Source organism: Neophocaena asiaeorientalis, unplaced genomic scaffold (assembly GCF_003031525.2).
Source record: "Neophocaena asiaeorientalis asiaeorientalis breed wild unplaced genomic scaffold, Neophocaena_asiaeorientalis_V1.1 scaffold605, whole genome shotgun sequence".
Taxonomy (NCBI): Eukaryota; Metazoa; Chordata; class Mammalia; order Artiodactyla; family Phocoenidae; genus Neophocaena; species Neophocaena asiaeorientalis.
This window is the reverse complement of record NW_020172214.1, coordinates 1,013,601-1,031,474: the sequence shown is the minus strand read 5'-3', so window position 1 is coordinate 1,031,474 and position 17,874 is coordinate 1,013,601. Positions and strand designations below refer to the sequence as shown.

The 17,874-nt window shown below is 40.8% G+C and overlaps 1 protein-coding gene and 1 long non-coding RNA gene across 2 annotated transcripts in view; one reads left to right on the top strand and one right to left on the bottom strand.

Annotated features, from left to right (window-relative positions):
- Positions 1-2,774: 2,774 nt before the first annotated feature.
- The window catches only part of GRM5 (glutamate metabotropic receptor 5), a 510,413-nt gene continuing 495,313 nt past the window's right edge, over positions 2,775-17,874 (bottom strand). Inside the window, 2 exon segments of the mRNA XM_024761761.1 lie at positions 2,775-3,174; positions 3,176-3,370. Of these exon segments, the coding sequence (XP_024617529.1) occupies positions 2,775-3,174; positions 3,176-3,370 (595 nt within the window).
- The window catches only part of LOC112410938 (uncharacterized), a 139,185-nt gene continuing 131,786 nt past the window's right edge, over positions 10,476-17,874 (top strand). The window contains exon 1 of the long non-coding RNA XR_003005536.1: positions 10,476-10,523. This is a non-coding gene — a long non-coding RNA (uncharacterized LOC112410938). The remainder of the gene's footprint in view (positions 10,524-17,874) is intronic.

Sequence of the window (17,874 nt, the reverse complement as noted above, 5' to 3'; positions counted from 1 at the left end):
GAATTATCACTGGGCACCAGGAACAGACTGTTTTCAAGGAAATTCAATGAAAATAGGTACTCAAATGAATTGTGAAGTTCATATCCTAGCCCTAGAATGAATATTCAGTTCTCTTTGTATTGTAGACTTATTACTTGGAACCTGGTATTAGAATTGGCAAAGAGACAGAGTTAGCATCATTCCAAAATAAAAGATCCCAAGAATGCATTACTAATAATATTATATATTATACAATGTATTGAATGAAGTGGCAAAGGGTTATATAAATACACTGAAAAATACATCTTGTTCTCCTCTAATTGAATAAATTATTTTTCTTATTACAATTGACTATTAGCTCATATGGAATTATCAGATGGTAATTTATTCACATTAAATTTTAATTTCTAACGGATTTTCTCACAAGGTAGTGTACTTTTAAAAGAAATATGTTACTAAAAAATTAGAAAGGAATTTGATCATGGAGAAAGTTTTAAAAATGTTCTTCTATTGGTCAACACAGTGAAACTTGTACTTAAGAATACAATGGAAACCAACGTAAGTGTTTTATGAAACAAAATTTTAAAACTCAGATACAGCATACTTAGAAAGGTTTTGATACTTAAATCAAGACAGTAATCCCCAGGTGAATGCCACCCTTTTGATGAGAATCCAGGGATATTAATACTCAAAATATTTACATTTGTTTTTAAAGTAGAGGCAGACATTGCTTTCAATGAAACCATAAAACTTAGCTAGATTCACTGTTTCAAGAGTCATTATAATATTTGGGATCGAAGGGCTCTAATGATGCTATTTTTAAATTGTCATTGGAGGTCTGATTTAAAAAATTTTATATTTTAGTAAATTAATGTTAGCTTTTAATGTTTTCTATTGGGAGATTTGATTTAATATAATTTAATATAAGAACAGTTATCAGGAAAGTAAAGTGTAGAAGTATATTTATTATAACTTTTAAAAGTGGGGAATGATAAATTACGCTAATGGATATATTTCCAGTTCTCAATTCCTTTTTTTAAGTAGATGTGAGATAAAAAATACTTACCAAAATAAGGATATTGAGCTAAAGGAAAAACGTTTTTATTTATCTTTCTCTCTGCTAAAAATATACTTCTGCCTCATAGCAAATCTTTTTCATAAGGCTATCTTTAGTATAAGGCTGGGTCAACTGAACTTTAAATTTATAGGACACCTCCTCCTTTTATTACTATCCTTATTTAAAAATCAAAAACATTTGGCACCTGAGGATAGCTGTAATGGGAGGAAGAAAGAGATGACAGTGGATGCAGGTCTTGAGCTATGAATTCTACCTGTATGAGCCTATCAAAGCACAGGTATTTCTATTATAACTTTAAATCTCTTTTCTGCAGTTTTTAAAAAGTGACAGTATGAAGTGCACAAAATTATATTAATAATTATTTTAAAAAGGAAAATATTAATAATTGCTTTGCCTCTTTTTGGAATGGCTAAGAAAGATTGTGTGGTTTATATTCGTTAAGGTTCCTCTGTTTCAGTTTTCTGTATTGCTTTGAAAAATCTACATTTGTCATAGTTCATAGCTGCCCTGTTTCAGCAGCCAAGAAAAGTTAAAATCACTGCTCACTGGCATAGCTAAATCTCTGCTACGCCGACTTGACACAGTTTAAAATTTCCAGTGTATTAAGATCGTGTTAATTTTTTGAACAGTCCCTCCAATCATGACAATGTCTTCATTGGGTCTATGGACCGTTCTTCCAGTGGTGGGACTTGAAAAGAACAGAGGAGCTCTTTGTGCATCAGGTTTTCAAAAGAAAGGAATGAAGAAGCCCAAATGCGTACTTTAAATATTTTAGCTGGCAATGCATTCATAATGAGGAGTGGCCACATTTCATGAAAGAGATAGCCAAGCTGGAGCTCAAGAATTATTATTATTATAAAGAGAATTTCCAGCTACACAACGCACCCCAGTGAGGGAATTACAAAACAGTATTCCAGAAAATATTTTTTGCTACTCCAGTATTGATTGGCAACATGGTGAAATAGTCAAGAAATCTTCCACTGGTTTTCTTAGTTAATGGAGGTGAATTGAAATAACTAGGTGGAATCCAGGATGCAGGCTTTTGGAAGAGGATGTCACAACCAAATTGGAGTGGAAAGTCTGGTAAAAGCCCTACATACATCAGCGCAGCCCTCTTCATACAGTTGCGTGTTGTGTATGGGACACACTCACATCAAGGCCTCAGTAAATACTGGGCCCAAGTACTGCTTTCCAAGGTCTTTAAAGGAAAGAAAAAACGAAAAAGAAAAAAAAAAGAGGAAGAGAAAAGTTGACGTTTTGGTCCCAGATTTTGAGTTTGTTAGAAAATGTACATTCATGTTTGGTGAATCAAAGAATCTTCTGGGAAAAGAATTAACGTAAACAAACAAAACATATATTTTTACAGTTGCTTATTAACTATGCCTTTTCCCCTCCGTTACGCTGTTTCACACTCATTGCTTCCCTAGAGCAAAGCACTTAGTATGTAACTGTTTCAACAGACTCCTTGTCAGCCCTCAAAAACAGAAGCAGTGTTTCTTAAAAGCCCATGTTTTCTAAGGCCACTAGAAGAAGATCTGCCAAAAGATTTGTAGTTGGTGTCTTCGTCGGTTGATGTTGAATAGCACTATTAATCTCTTGTTTCCATTACAGGTGTACTTGGCGTCTTCCACCTCGGGTCTTAATCAGGCGACTGTGTCTGTGGGAACACCGGAGGTCTCGGCTCCGTTTGGGAACCCAGCGTGGTTTCCAAAGACATTCACAAGGACGAGGAGCTCTGAGTGTAATCTCTTATGATAAGTGTGTCGTATTTGGGAGACGATGGGATACAGAGGGCCGACTCGGACACTGGCGAGTTGGGAGTGGTACTCCCCGAGTCCACCGAGTCTCTGAAGGGGGACGGCGGGGTGAGAGCCACCAACTCCTCGAGGTCCGGCTTGCCGGCCTGCTGGATCTCTTTGGGGATCAGGTAGGACGAACAGAGCGGGGCGCCCGCGCCGGGGCCGGGAGCGGCGGTGGACAGCATCATGGAGTTGAGCTCGCTGATGTTGGCAGTGAAGCGGGTCACCACGCTGCTGATCTGCTCCATGAGCGAGCCCTGAGACGAGCTGCTGCGCGCCGCGGGCTCCGAGTGCAGCGACGGCAAGTCGTCGTCCGTCGCCGCCCGCGACCGCGCCGCTGCCCGCGCCGCCCGCGCACAGGCCGCGGCTCTCCGTGCTCTTGGGGAAGGGCTTGATGACGGCAGTTTGGTTGGGGTTCTCTTTCTTGTTGATGTGGATGGACAGCCGCTGCCACAGGTGCTGCCCCCGGTTACTCTTCTCGTTCTGCGCCCACGTGACAGATTTTCCATTGGAGCTGCGGAGAGAAGAGAGACAAGAGGTGACTCCGCGAGGCCCCGGACGGGAGGGCTTCCCCGGTGGTGGGCGGCCGTGGGACTCGGACTGGGGAGGGCTTTTCTTGTTTTCTCAGGAAATAGGGCATCAAAGGACACCAGGGAAAGAGATCTTGGACGTGGCTTTTGCTTGCTTGAGTGAAAGGCTGCTTTCTTGTATCTGGTCTTCCGTTCATCATGACCACGGAAGTGTGTCAAAGGGGATATTAGTGTGGATAAAGGGCTGTGTATGGGGATTCTGCAGTAGTTCTGAGACCACTCGTGAGTGCAACAGCTGGTTAGGCTGCAGACCTAGAAGCTAGGGCTTGCAGTATTGTGGTTGTGTGCAGACGTTCCGGTGACAGGGCACGGGCTTCCCAAAGTGGGCAGCCTCTGAAAGGAAACAGAACTAGGACCTCAGCTCAACCCAGTGATCGGAGGGCAGGGAAGGGGTAGGAGTCAGGGGTTACCAGGAAGTAGATAGTGGTTCCAATTCAGTTTTTATTCTGCACGCCCATGGTTGGTGCATTAAACTAGGGATTTCTGTAAGAACTCCTGACTTTGAACATGTTTGTACTTAGTCTGGCGTATCTGGTGGAAGATACAAATTCAGTGAACACATACACTAATTTGTAATTAATTAGAACTCTTCTACTTGGTAGAAATTTCCTCACGCATTTATTTTAAGGCCTAAAACTTGAATAACAAATCTGTGAGGGAGCATGCAGTGTTATTGCCTTTGGCATCTAGCTTATAGTTTCGAATTAGGGTCTCGATGAGTGTTGTCTGGCTGACATGGTTTCTTAGGACCTTTCTCCCTCTTCTTTTTCCCAAGTAGTCCTTTTTCGTCTCTACTCTGGGAACTGAAATCTGCTCTGGTGAAGAAAGAATCTAATGAGGCTGATGCCTCAGCCTCAGAGCCTGACTGTGCCTTCCTTACCTGGAACCACAAACTATCGAGAGCCTCACCTATGGTCAGGTGATGTGCTCTGACCTTCAGGGATCTTATATGGAGAGATCCTGGTGTGATTTCCCACAAAGGAATACAAGATCTCTGTAACTAGGGGCTCTGCTATATCCAGGCCGCTCTGTTCTAGGTGCTGTGACCAAGAGATAGCCTTGGGCAGTCTCTGAACAAAGGCTTTGACCACCCAATTTTATCATCTCAGCTGGTGGCTATTAAACTTAATTGTGCATAGGACTCACCTGGGGTATTTGTCAAATACCCGGGTGAACCCCAGGAGATTCTGATTGTCCAGATTGGGTTCCACAGATCTATGCATTTTACAGGCACTCAGCCCCCTGCTCCCTAAAGTGATTCTGCAGCAGGTGTTTCACAAACTGAGAAGTTCTAACAAGAAGTTATCCTTTCTCCCTGGGTTCCCATTGCTCCCTTGGCCTCCTTGCTGGAGGGCTGACCTGCCTTTATCAGACAAGGGACTGAATTGTGTTTGGAGCCCACCTGCCTTGGGACTGCCAACTGCAACTTCGAGATTCTCTTTTGCTTGAGACGTCCGCTCCCTTGATAAGGGACCACTGTTTCTGCAGCCCCTATAACAACACGCTTCCTGCCTCTTTCCCACACTGCTCCCCATGTCTTCATCTGTCCCTTTCCACTTTGTGGTCTTCCTTTCTCTGCTCCTTGCACTGAAATCTCATTCCATTTAATATACCCAGTGTATTGCAACCTGGTGTCCTTCAGAATTCTTGAATGTGAAATAGCCTCCACCCTCACCCCTTTTCCTGCAAATAATGAACAAATTATTTCCAGGTTTGGAGGTTGCTGTGCATTCCCAGCACAGCAGAAGGGACCCTGCCAACCTGTTAACTTCCTTCCCAGAGAGTTTCAGGGTTTGTTTTTACGTTTTTGCATTAACCTGACCTGCCACCCTTTATGTTTTCAGTGCATTACTTTTCTTTTTCCCAAGTGTCCACTAACTTCTGGAACATGGCACAGAAAAAATGGAACAGATGATTTATGGGATTTGATTGGGAGGATGGTTGCCAACAACCCCATTTCTCTCCTACTGGCAAGATAAGAAACAGACATGTCCGTAGGGACAATTAGTTTTTCAGGTAGCTGAGGCCACTTTTGACACAAAGCATGGGCTAGAAACTAGAAGTATAACTGGATTCATTCTACCAAGCTCTAGGAAAGTTTTTGCTCCCAGCACAGAGAGGTTTTGATGGAACATAACTTTAACAGTGACAGTCATTGGAATCACATGTAGCTGGGCTCCCAAACATGAGAGCAGATTGAAAAACCTTTGGGTTTTCAATGTGGGAGAAGGCAACTGTCCTAACCAAGCAATCTCTACAAAGTACTGCCATCTTTCCTGGCCATGTCTTTGCTCACAGTGTCACAGGATCTGTGGCCACTTGGGAGAGAGTGTACCAGACAATCTGAATAACAATGGAAATGGACACAGGACACACCAGAGACATGGAGTCCAAATCTGAGCACTTCATTTCATTTCTTGGGTCATGGAATATTTTTTTCTCCAAAGCAAATGGAGATTCTTAAGAAAAAACTGACCTACAAGAGACGTTAATCTGTTTATCAATAGAATGTAGTTTCTATGAAGACAGGAACCTTATCTACCTTGTTCACTGGCACACAGCGAGATCTTAATGAGCATTTGATGGATGAATAGGATTCTTAAGGCAACAGGGCTGTTGTGTGGTGTATGGAAAGTGCAATGGACGAAGGATCCTAAAATCTGTATTCTAATTCTGGATCTGCCATTCTAGATGTTTGGAAAATAATAATCTCCTTAAGCCTCAGAAAAAAAAAGCAGATAGTATATGATTTGGTGAAGATTGTTGTGAGGAGATGAAATGAGACAATGAAAGTGAAAGGTTCTGGTAAGGAGAAGGTATCGAAGATGTTATTTTTTGCATTCTGTGTGAATACTAAGTTTCAAGAAACAAAAATAATATGTTACAGTCGGCCCTCTGAGGTTTCGCATCTGCGGATGCAACTCAAAGCAGTCAGGTCTAATGTTGGTTGAATCTGCGGATGCGAAACCTGAGGATACTGAGGACCGACTGTATTCATTGAGGACCGTTTAGGTAAGGGATTTGAGCAGCTTGGCCTTTGGTCTCTGCTGGGGCTCCTGGAATTAATACCCAGGGGATACGAAGGGCTGACTGTACCCAAGGCTGTTTTGAGCTCTGGTTGAGGAACAGAGAATTCAGTGCAAAGTAAGTATTTATGGTAAGGCCATAACATACTTCTGGTTGTTCCTTCTTGCCCTGACCGATTGTACCCAGCTTTGGAGTTACAGGGGTTTTTTTCTGCGGCGTGTCTTTTCTCACCCTGTGCTGTCACCTTGGGTGATCACCTCTCCTCCACTAAATTTAACATTATTCCGCTTCCAAAGTTTCCTTCTTCCTGATCTTTCATTGAGCTGCCTCCTCTGCCTTTTCCTTCCTTTTTATCTAAGTACTTCCTATCTTTTTTTTTTTTTTCTTTTTTGACTTTTCCTTAATTGCTTTCTCTTGAAGGAAGCTTTCCTGACCCCGCTCCTGACTGGGTTAGATTCCCATTGTCCCTGCCATAGGCACTGAATAACTCTTTGTTGTATGTCCATCTCATCTGCTGGATGGAGTGTTTTGAAGGCAGAGACAGAAGGTTCTTCATTTTCTGTTATATCCACAATACCCAGTGCATTGCCTGCTCAATAATATTTTTTGGCTAATAATTGAGTGGATAAATGCATTCCATTTTTAAAAATTCATATTAATTACTTTTGTTAGAATTAAGTTTTAAAAATCATTCAATATTAATGAAATTCTTTTGTCTTGAGGATCCATCTACTTCTTATATAACTCAATGTAATCATTAGTACTCAGTGTGTACTGAAAAGGATGTATGAAAAGGTATTTCATAAACTAAGTACAACAAGACAGATCTTGATGTCTATCATGAAAATCACAAAGGAAGTGTTGATTTCTTTTTTATAGTTCGTGTATGTCTGTTTTAGTGAAACTTCTCAGTGATGACAGTTTGTTGAGGCAGTTACCAGCCGGGGACCCAGAGTGTGGCTCCAAGATCTGGCCTTGATTGATGTTGGGCAAGTCACTTAATACCTTTGAACCTCTTTGCTTATTGGTAAAAAATAGAAGTGAACCACCCTTTCTGACCTCACGTGATTTCTGGGAGGAACCAAAACAGTAATATACATTAGGGTGTTTTATAAAGCATAGCACCTCTGCAAGGGGTTATCGCCATCAAACTTTCCATTCAATGGAGGTAAAATGTTGTTTATTAGTATTTAGGCTGATAATTTTTTTTTTTTTAAACCTCAGGATTATACATTTGTCCTAGGGCCTGAGGTAAGAAAAAGGAACAAACTTTTCCTTACCTGTCTACAACACTTCACCTTTCCCAGCTAATATTTTGGGCATTAGAAAAGGAGGAAGAGGAAAGAAGATTGGAGGGAGAGACAGAACCAATGGTCTGCTACATCTGGGAAGGAGGACAAACTGGCCAAACAAAAGAGAAGAAAACAACACAGAAACCTTGGTTTTTGCAGGCACCAATTAGCCCTTTTGCCATATGTAGTACTATGTAGTCTAAAGTTCTCATTTTTATGATGATTTGCACTTAATTTCTGGAAAAACAAAAACCACAAAATTCAGCCTTTCAGTAAGAAAGAGGGTTATTAGAGGGTTAGGCTTTTTTGTTTGTTTGCTTTTTGTTTAGATTTTGGGTTTGCCAAAATGACACCTTCTACCTTTATTCTCAGAAGTTTGTTCTCCCTCTTCTCTTCCATGTGGGACACTTAACTAACTTATTCATTTCAAGCAGGCTCCAAATGTCAGCTCAATGACCTCTCCCAATTTCTCTACTCATCCCCCAAACCTGCAGGCATTAGAGCATACTGCCATGGCGCACCATCGTTAGGAAGCAAATATTAATAAAGAGAGAGTTTGACTGTCAAAAAACTCCAGGAATTTAGAATTTTTCTGTTCATGTTAAATGGCTGTTGAATGATCTGTGTGATTTTTTTTCCCTCAGAACTCGTTTAAGGTTTTATTAATGGCATATAAGCAATTAAGATTCTCAGAATATTTCACTGAATTAAAAAAAAAACAAGGCCCTTCTCCTCCTTTTGTTACATTACATTGTTTAATACTTTCCTAAGTTGCATAGTTTCAGGGCATAAGAAAAATCAAATGTATCCTCTGAAAATCAAAAAATTATTTTTATGAAAAAATTATCTTCATTACTAAACCTCTCTTTTTTTGTGATTTTGAGTTAAGAGGTAGCCAGGAGAGAGGTATAGTAAGGTTATGAGCTTCCTAATACAAAAATGTATTTAAAAAATACAAAAACCTTGTAACATCATTAGCAAATATGTCTTTGGAATGACACCAGACAATATTAGGTCAATAAAATAATTTTATGAAGTAAGGAATATTATAAGCAGAAAATTTACAATTGCAGTTCCATTTTCTGCACATTTTCTTAAACTTTTAATTTAAAAACATTTTTAACATCTTTATTGGAGTATAATTGTTTTACAGGGGTGTGTTAGTTTCTGCTTTATCTTAAACTTTTATAAATCAGTCTATTTTGCTTTCAGTAATTTGTTTTGAACTACAAAATATGGAAATATAGTTTTAAAAAATACTGAGGAATCTGATATTGTTTACATTCAGACATTCTAAATTAGGTGGGAGAATTTCTTTCTGAGCCTTGCCTAAAACCTGACATCTTGATTTTGACAATTACACTGAAAAACACACCGTAATATATAAGAAAATGGCAGAATCATCTATATAAATTTACCCAGTTATAGCATAAATGGATGTAAATAGCTATTCTGCTGTCAAAAACAATTTAAATGGCCAGGATGATGTATGCATTAGAGATGCACATATAGAGAAAAACACTTGGGTAAATGGAAATGAAGTCAAGGACTAAATTACCTGATAGAGGCATAATAATCAAAGCAATACCACCTGTTTTCATAGTGCTTTATAAAGCACTTTTAGGAACACTGATTATCAGAGGTTGATAGGATCAAAGTGTTTATCCTCCTTCCAAAAATGAGAACACCAAGACTCAGAATAGGTGATTTACCCAGGGTTACAGAGAAAATGACAAAGGGGGGACTAATACCATGTCATGATTTTCAATTCCATTTTCCATGACAGTACACTGTCCATATTTGTTTTTTGAAGTGAGCTCTCCTTATTCCATGGCAGAGAGCCTCAGATGTTACCTGTGATGGTATGTGTGTTTAAGTAGATAAGTTAGTAGTAATTTGATTTATATTCTCTCTTACCCTGTATTGCTTTACTTCTTTTTTTTTTTTTCTTTCCTTTTTGCGGTACGCGGGCCTCTCACTGTTCTGGCCTTTTCCGCTGCGGAGCACAGGCTCCGGACGCGCAGGCCCAGCGGGCATGGCTCACAGACCCAGCCGCTCCGCGGCATGTGGGATCTTCCCGGACCGGGGCACGAACCCGTGTCCCCTGCATCGGCAGGCGGACTCCCAACCACTGCGCCACCAGGGAAGCCCTGCTTTACTTCTTAATCTTGACACTGCAATATATTTTGCAGTCTCAAAACACCCTGCATCTCTCTTTGGTTGCTAACTCAAATAGCACAGGTTGATTGAGCACCTATATTTGTCAAGGATGATGACTGGATGCCTTGATGATGAAGGCCCTTGAAGCTTACAGCCATATACATTAATATTATAAGGCAGTTTCAGCCTTTTTCTTTCATGTTGTGATTCAACAGAAGACAGTTGTCCTCTGTGTAGCACACTTATTTTCTCTCTGACTTATTTTGGAATACCAGTAAATGAGAGTGGTGTAATTTCAGGGATAATCTTAAATCTGCACTATTTTGAAAATTTTGGTATTTCATCTAATATTGGTAGTAAGTGATCTGTGGTACCTTTGCCAATGATTTTGATTCATCGGTGCTTTTTGGTATTGCGGCTGAGAGTTACTGATGTAAGAGACTTCCCTCAAAGAGGGTGTAATTGATTTCAAGAGAACATACTTACAGAAGAAGGCTAACAATATGAATTACAGTATTCTGATAGAGGTTGTTTTCCTTTTACCTAGGATCTTGAAATGAGGAAGCAGATGGCCAGGAGGAAGGATGCTAAACATGAGGTGAGTGAGGGATGGTGGAGCATGGGAACAAGCAGTCAGTTCATTGAGTTCTTAGAGGGGACGGATCACAAGGGATTCAAACCTTCACAAGAAGAAATCATTTCTAGTGGGAGGGGGTTGGCCAGGGAATGTTGCCTGCCTACAGGAGGCAGATTGCACCTAGGCCTTGAATAATTAGTAGGTTATGGCAAAATCCAAAAAGAGAGTGCTAAGCATTGCTCTCCAGGAAGGATAGCGGTGACAGAAGTCCAGGAATCCACAAAGAATTTTCCAGGAAATAACCAGTAGTCCAGTGTGACTGTGTAGGTATAGAGTAAGAAGTTAAGGCATCAGAAGGTAGAGTTTAGACTTTTTTGTCTGCTGTAAAAATTCTTCCTGGCCACCCATGACCTACAAGAGTCTTCTTTCTTCTATTGGCTTGGCCAAAAAGTTCGTTCAGGTTTTCCGAAACATCGCACAGGAAAACCCGGACGAACTTTTTGGCCAACCCAATACTTTCTTTTGCTATTTTAATAACTCATTAGTAATCGGCCTTGGACTTCTTATTAGTGTCTGGCATAAATGGGTGGTCTAATATGTTAGACCAGAAAGATGCTCTGATTATTAGATGCATATGTCATCTACATGCTTGATCAATCAATAAATGGATATATCAAGAAGTACCCATCACTTTGTTATTCTTCAACTGTAAGAATTCTCTGTTGTTATTTAATATTTTATGGATTTGATCATCTTTCTCGAGCTCAACAAAAACAGTTGAACTCAGGAACCGTATATGCCGTAATCTTCTTTAAACCTTCACTACAGCTTCATCCATTGACCTTATTCCTTGTCTGGCCCCAGTCCTGGTCCTACTTCAGGAAGACGTTCAAGCCTAATTAATATTTAAGTTAATTAGTCCTTCAGGCAATGAGGAACCAAGAAGATTTGACACAAGCAATAGTGGTACCCAGAGTAGATTTAAGAGCTTGTTTTAATAGTGCAGGGATACAGTGTAAGATGCTAACAGTTGTGGCCAAAATGAGGATGGAAAGGAACATATTGATATGAAAACCATTGTGAAAAAAAGACATTTGTCCTTGCGCTTTGGGTTTTTCTTGTTGGTATTAGAGGAATTCAGAGAAAGGGTTGCTCACGGGGGAAAGAAGTTTCAGGGAAGGATTTGCAAATAAAGTGGAGCTTACCGAGGTCTTAAAGCCTGGGGAATGTTAAAATAACATGGATAAACAAGATCCAGTTAATATACATCTCGCATATACGGCAAAGAAACTAATTCCATGTGTTTAACCCTGTGAAACCCTTCTAACAACCCCGTGGTGGACTTTCACCTCTCTTTTAAGTAGCTGGAGCTGGAGTAGTGGCTGCGTGCTTCTAAGATAATTCCCTCAGAGGACATCTCTTAGTAGGCATTTAGTCCCTAATAAAATCCTAGCGGGAGGAGAACCATTCAGCCCTATTTTAACTTACCTTTGGTCTAACAGCAGCGGAGGCCTTTTCAGAATGTTCCATGGTCAATCAGGGTGGGTTATTAAAGTGCCTGATGGTCTAGGATTGCTGCTACTTCCCCCAAGTTCTTATAAAGAGGAAGCATCTAACGAAGGGCATGCAGGAGCGTGTACCAAGCAGAGGCAGTTTGCTGGATCATCACAGAGTTTTCTTTCTCAAATTAAGCTATTTCTTTCGATCCATAATTCAGTAAGCCAGACTCAAAGCTAAACTCCTCATACTGAGATATAAGTTCTAGGTTTAGTTGAGGTGCTTCAACTAAGATTAGAAGATTTTCTTTTCCAAAACAGGAAATGATTTTTTTTCCCCAACCATCACTATAATGCCCAGATTGCAAGTGAGTAAAGAAAGAACAAAAGAAGACACAGCTGGGCTTCCCTGGTGGCACAGTGGTTGAGAATCTGCCCGCCAATGCAGGGGACATGGGTTCGAGCCCTGGTCTGGGAAGATCCCACATGCTGCAGAGCAACTGAGCCCGTGAGCCACAACTACTGAGCCTGCGCGTCTGGAGCCTGTGCTCCGCAACAAGAGAGGCCGCGATAGTGAGAGGCCCGTGCACCGCGATGAAGAGTGGCCCCCGCTTGCCACAACTAGAGAAAGCCCACAGAAACGAAGACCCAACACAGCCAAAAAAATAAAAATATACATAAATTTAAGAAGAAAAAAAAAAAGAAGACACATTTGTTTCGTGCCTGTGGGCTGAAGCTTCCAGGAAGACTTTGTGGAAGAATCCAGCTTGATTTAAACCTTGAATAAAACGTGGGATTGGGATTGATGGCAAAGGAGAGTCTTGGAATGATAGTAACTCCCGTTTGAATAGAACTTTCTACCTCACAAGGTGTTTTCACCTGTATTATTATATTCGACCTTCACGACAGCTGTTTGACATAGCACTTCTAATGACGTATTTATAGGTCTGTTCCTGCACAAAACTTGGAACACTCCAAGGGCAGCAACTACATGCATCTCCTGTGTTTAATATGGTACCTGATGCAGAGTAGGTGGGCTGGGAGTGTCAAGCAAATGAAGTAAATTCTTTCACCTTGAGTGCTTGGTATAGACAGGTATTATTAACCTGTATTATAGATGCAAAAACTGAACTTAACTAAGTTAACTGAACTTAACTAAGTTGTCTAACTCAAAAGGCAGAGCAGTGCCTCAAATATGACCCTAAATCCAGATCACTGCCGCCACGCAATATTGTCTCTGTGCTGAGGGCCAAGATACACACTGAACCAGAGGGCTGACAAGACATACCTTTGTGGAGCAGCAAGGGAAATGCCAACACCCAAGTTTGTGTCCATAAAATGACCTGATAATAAGTTCCAAAGCTCTGTGTCAACATTCACCTGAACATTGCAGAGATGACTCCTGAGGGACTCTAGGATAAGAGAATGTCCCCGGAATTCTACAGTGGTTGCTGAAAAAATGATTTCTGTTTAGACGAAATATTCCTTTTGACCTTAGTTAAAGCACCTCAGCTAATGCATGTAACTTAAATCTGATGTATGAAGAGTACTCTGGTTTCGAGGCTTTGAATCCTGGTTGGACATCTACCACTAACATGCTTATTATGTATACAAAGCTCCTCATTTAAGAAAGCAATTTTTTGGATTATTTTTGCTTATTGCATAAAATGGGCCATGCCACAGATGTGAGGCACTAAGTCAATTCCAGTTCCGTTCCCTTTGGGTTGCTTCACGTGCTTCATGATGTATCTTTTCATTCCTTTCCTCCCTCCCTCCTCCCTTCCTTCCTTGTATTATGGTAAGGACACTTAAAATGAGACCTACCCTCTTAAATTTTTTAGTGTACATTATGGTATTATCACTTCACACCTGTTAGGATAACTATTAATCAAAAAAACTCACAAAGGGTAACAAGTGTTGGTGAGGATGTGGAGAAATTGGAACCCTTGTGCAAAATGCAAAATGTTGCAACATCTGTGGAAAACAGTATGGAAGTTCCTTAAAAAATTGAAAACAGACTGCCACCTGATCCAGCAATCCCACTGCTGGGTATATATCCAAAAAATTGAAATCAGGATCTCAAAAGAGGTATTAGCACCCCCATGTTCATTGCAGCATTATTCATAGTAGCCTAACAACCTAAATGCCCATTGGTGGATAAATGGGTAAAGAAAATGTGTCGCTTCTGAAGAGACATTTTTCCAAAGAAGACATACAGATGGCCATCGGGTACATGGAAAGGTGCTCGACATCACTAATCATCAGGGAAATGCGCATCCAAACCCCAATGAGATATCACATCAGACCTGTTAGAATGGCTCTTATCAAAAAGAGAAGAAATAACAAGCGTTTGCAAGGATGTGGAGAAAAGGGGACCCTTGCACACTTTGGTGGGAATATAAATTGGTGCAGCCACTGTGGAAGACAGTTTGGAGGTTCCTCAAAAAGTTAAAAGTCACACTGCCATGTGAACCCAGCAATTCCAACGCTGAGTATTTATCCAAAGAAATGAAATCAATATCTTGAAAAGATATCTGTACCCTAATGTTCGTTGCAGCATTATTTACAATAGCCAAGATACGGAAGCAACCTGAGTCCATTGATGGACAAATGGATAAAGAAAAAGTGCATAAAGAAAATATTATTCAGCCTTGAAATAGAAGGAAATCCTGCTACTTGTGATAACGTGAATGAAACTTGAGGGCATTATATTAAGTTAAATAAGGCAGATAAAGACAAATACTGTATGATCTCATATATGCCATGGAAAGGGAAAATATCTTGCTTATAATGTTCTTGTGAGAACTTAATGTATAACATTTGTGAAGGGACTACCCCGGTATCTGATGCATAGTAGTTACAGTAATGGAAGCAGTTGTTATTATTAGTCTTACTCGTTTTAGAACATCTCTAAATATAAGTTATAACATTAATTTGAAGTTGACTTTGGGGAGGAGTGAAGAGAAGACCACTGCAGCCATCCTAGCCTGTGGCTCAGCACCCAGCTGGCCTCTGCTGTGCTGCAAAGGCAGCCTCTTTCTCTTCCGTGGACTCTGAATTTTTATCATTATACAGTGTCCTTCTTTATCTTTCTTTATGGCCTTTGTTTTAAGGTCTATTTTGTCTGATACGAGTGTTGGGACCCTGCTTTTTTGTCATTTCTGTTTGCATGAAATGTCTTTTTTCCATCCCTTTGCTTTCAATCTGTGTGTGTCCTTTGCCCTGAAGTGGGTCTCTTGTAGGTAGCATATTGTAGGCTCTTGTATTTTTATCCGATCTGCCACTCTGTCTTTAGATTGAGCATTTTATGGACTCTGAATTGTATATAACTGTGTGCCTAGCTGTTTCTGAACACTCGATTCAGGTTTATTTTATCATTATTTAGTTTCTATTACTCTTAATTCTATTTGCACTGGCATTGGTTATTGTTTATGATATTAAATGAGGAGTTAATATGATAAATAATTGTTCTACGGGAGAGGGGCTCCATATTGCACTGCAGTGATCTGTTTTTCTGACTCTGTTTCCCGATAGACAATTGATTTTCAAGGGCATTAGTCTTGACTTGGTCATCCATTTATCTCCAGAGTCTTGGCAGTGCTTGGCTTATAGTAGGTGCTTAGTAAATGATCATTACATGGAGGAAGAAATAATTGAAGGAATGAGAGGCAAAAAAAATCCTAACACAGATATCACATTTTGGGGTTACTTTCAAATCTGAGTTCCTCACTCATTTAATAATGACTGTTATTACATTGCTGTTACTAGATTCCCTAAGGCGTTATTGAACAGTTATACCCACTAAAATTAGATGCTGCATCTACTAGGTGAAAATCAGTTACTCAACTGACTAGGGGTTGATCTTTCACATAATTGATATCATGACGTAGCAACAGTAAAAATAACCCCCTACCACCCTCCTTCCTTCAGGCACTGAATGGGGGCTTTAGATCTGTATCATTTGACTAAGGGGGCCCTTTCTCAAAGAGAGACTGGGAGACTCAATATCTGTGCCTCTCCTTCATGGGGTATAACATGAGCACATCAGAATGCAGATGCCAGGGAGCACTGAGGTGGAATCCCCCTGCTGAGACAGGCAATAGTAACATTCATTGTTGAGGATTTAGCCAATCCCGAGAGCAGACCATCTCCTTATGAACTCCCACGTAACAGTGCTTAGAGAATTTCTGGTTCTTAGAGCACCTCCCTGTTTAGGACTCTCTTTCACTTCTCCTGCAATCAGGAAGACTGCTCTGAAACACACTTAGACTGTCCACCGTGAAAATATGAAAAGGTGACAAGTTATGCTATAGTCAGACAGAAAGAAAAAGAATGTTCACATAAAGGGAAAACGGGGACATAGTATTTCAGGAAGCTGGAGTGTTATGGATACATACAGTGTTCCTTTTCCTTTCCAAGTGGGGGGTCGAGGGGGGAGATGTGAGGGGGTGTCTCTAAGGCCCTGCCAGTGTTGCAGATAAGGTCATGCTGTCGTGCTGTGCTATGACTGCATGCCTTGTAAAACTCCTTCTCTCCTGCCAGGCAACGTGGCTCTGCAAGAATCTCCCCAGGCATGACTTCATAGGGTCCGGTCCATTACTATAGTGTCATCATAGAAAACATAGGCAAATGAGATGCCGGGCGACACTCCTGGTTTTCTGTGGTTGTTGGAGCTTTCCTCGGCCCCTCCCTGGGACTGGTTGTTTGGTAATGGCTGCAGAATCAGCCCAGATGTTTGCAGAGTAAATAGGATGCTTGACTGTGACTGGGAAGCAACTGGGGGGAGGAGTGGGAATGGATAAGAAAGAGGGCCTTATCAGCTGGTACTAAAAGTATCTATGAAAGTCTCATACAGTTATTCTTTTTCCAGCCCTTCCATTCTATTCCAGAGCAAGCAAATTGGGATTAACTACTCTAACCCCTTATTTAGCAGTAGTATACATTGCAGTTGTCTCCTCTCTGATATCTTAATATCTTTCTCTTAATATTCATTTTAAACTTATCTCTTTTGGATAAATATTTTGTGTGTGTATTCATATAAACAAATAGGATTCCTCCCATATATGCTTTCTCTCTGTCAGTTTTTACTTGATGTTAAAGAAATGGAAAGAAAAAGTAGGAAGGGAAGATCATTTGTTTCTATTTAACTATGCTTATCTGTGAGGCTGAGGTGTTTGCTCCATCAGAACTCTCTTAACTACAGCATACACTGTTTCCCTCTGCCTAGCAGGACATATCTATACTGATATATTATACCATAAGCCTTGCCATTACCTTGGCTATATTCAAACAAATGCTGAATTACGGTATCTTACTGTTGTAGGGAAATTTAGACCATTACAGTGTAGACACATCGAGTGGCTACCTTTGTAGATCTGGACCTGACCCAAGGAAGCTGGGGTCCCCTTGCTGTCTCCTGTCTCCCTCCTCCCCGCCCCCACCGCCCCCATTCTCAAACAAGACAGCCTTGAGCAAATCTAATCGCTAGGCTGATCAGATCTGAGTTCCAAGCACTGACTAAACTCTCTCAGGAATACCGCATGACGGAATTGAGACCTTATGTTTGCCATGAATAGCTTCATCTCCTACACAAGTGGATTATTTCAGAATATCGGTTTATGGACTGACTAAATCTGAATGACTTTGGAAACTTGTTACACTACAGATTCCTAGGTTGTGCTGACCAAGACTTTGCCTTGGGATGTTTGATAGGCAGCCAAGTTTGCTACACTTGGGAACTCCAGTCCGAGACAGTGCCTCAAATTACAAGTCACTTTGGACAGAGCCCCTGCGCTCATTTGATGCAGCCATTTTCACCGTGTCCTGTCGACTCTGATGCTGTCTGAATGATTTTCAAGTAGAGGAATTGTGCCACT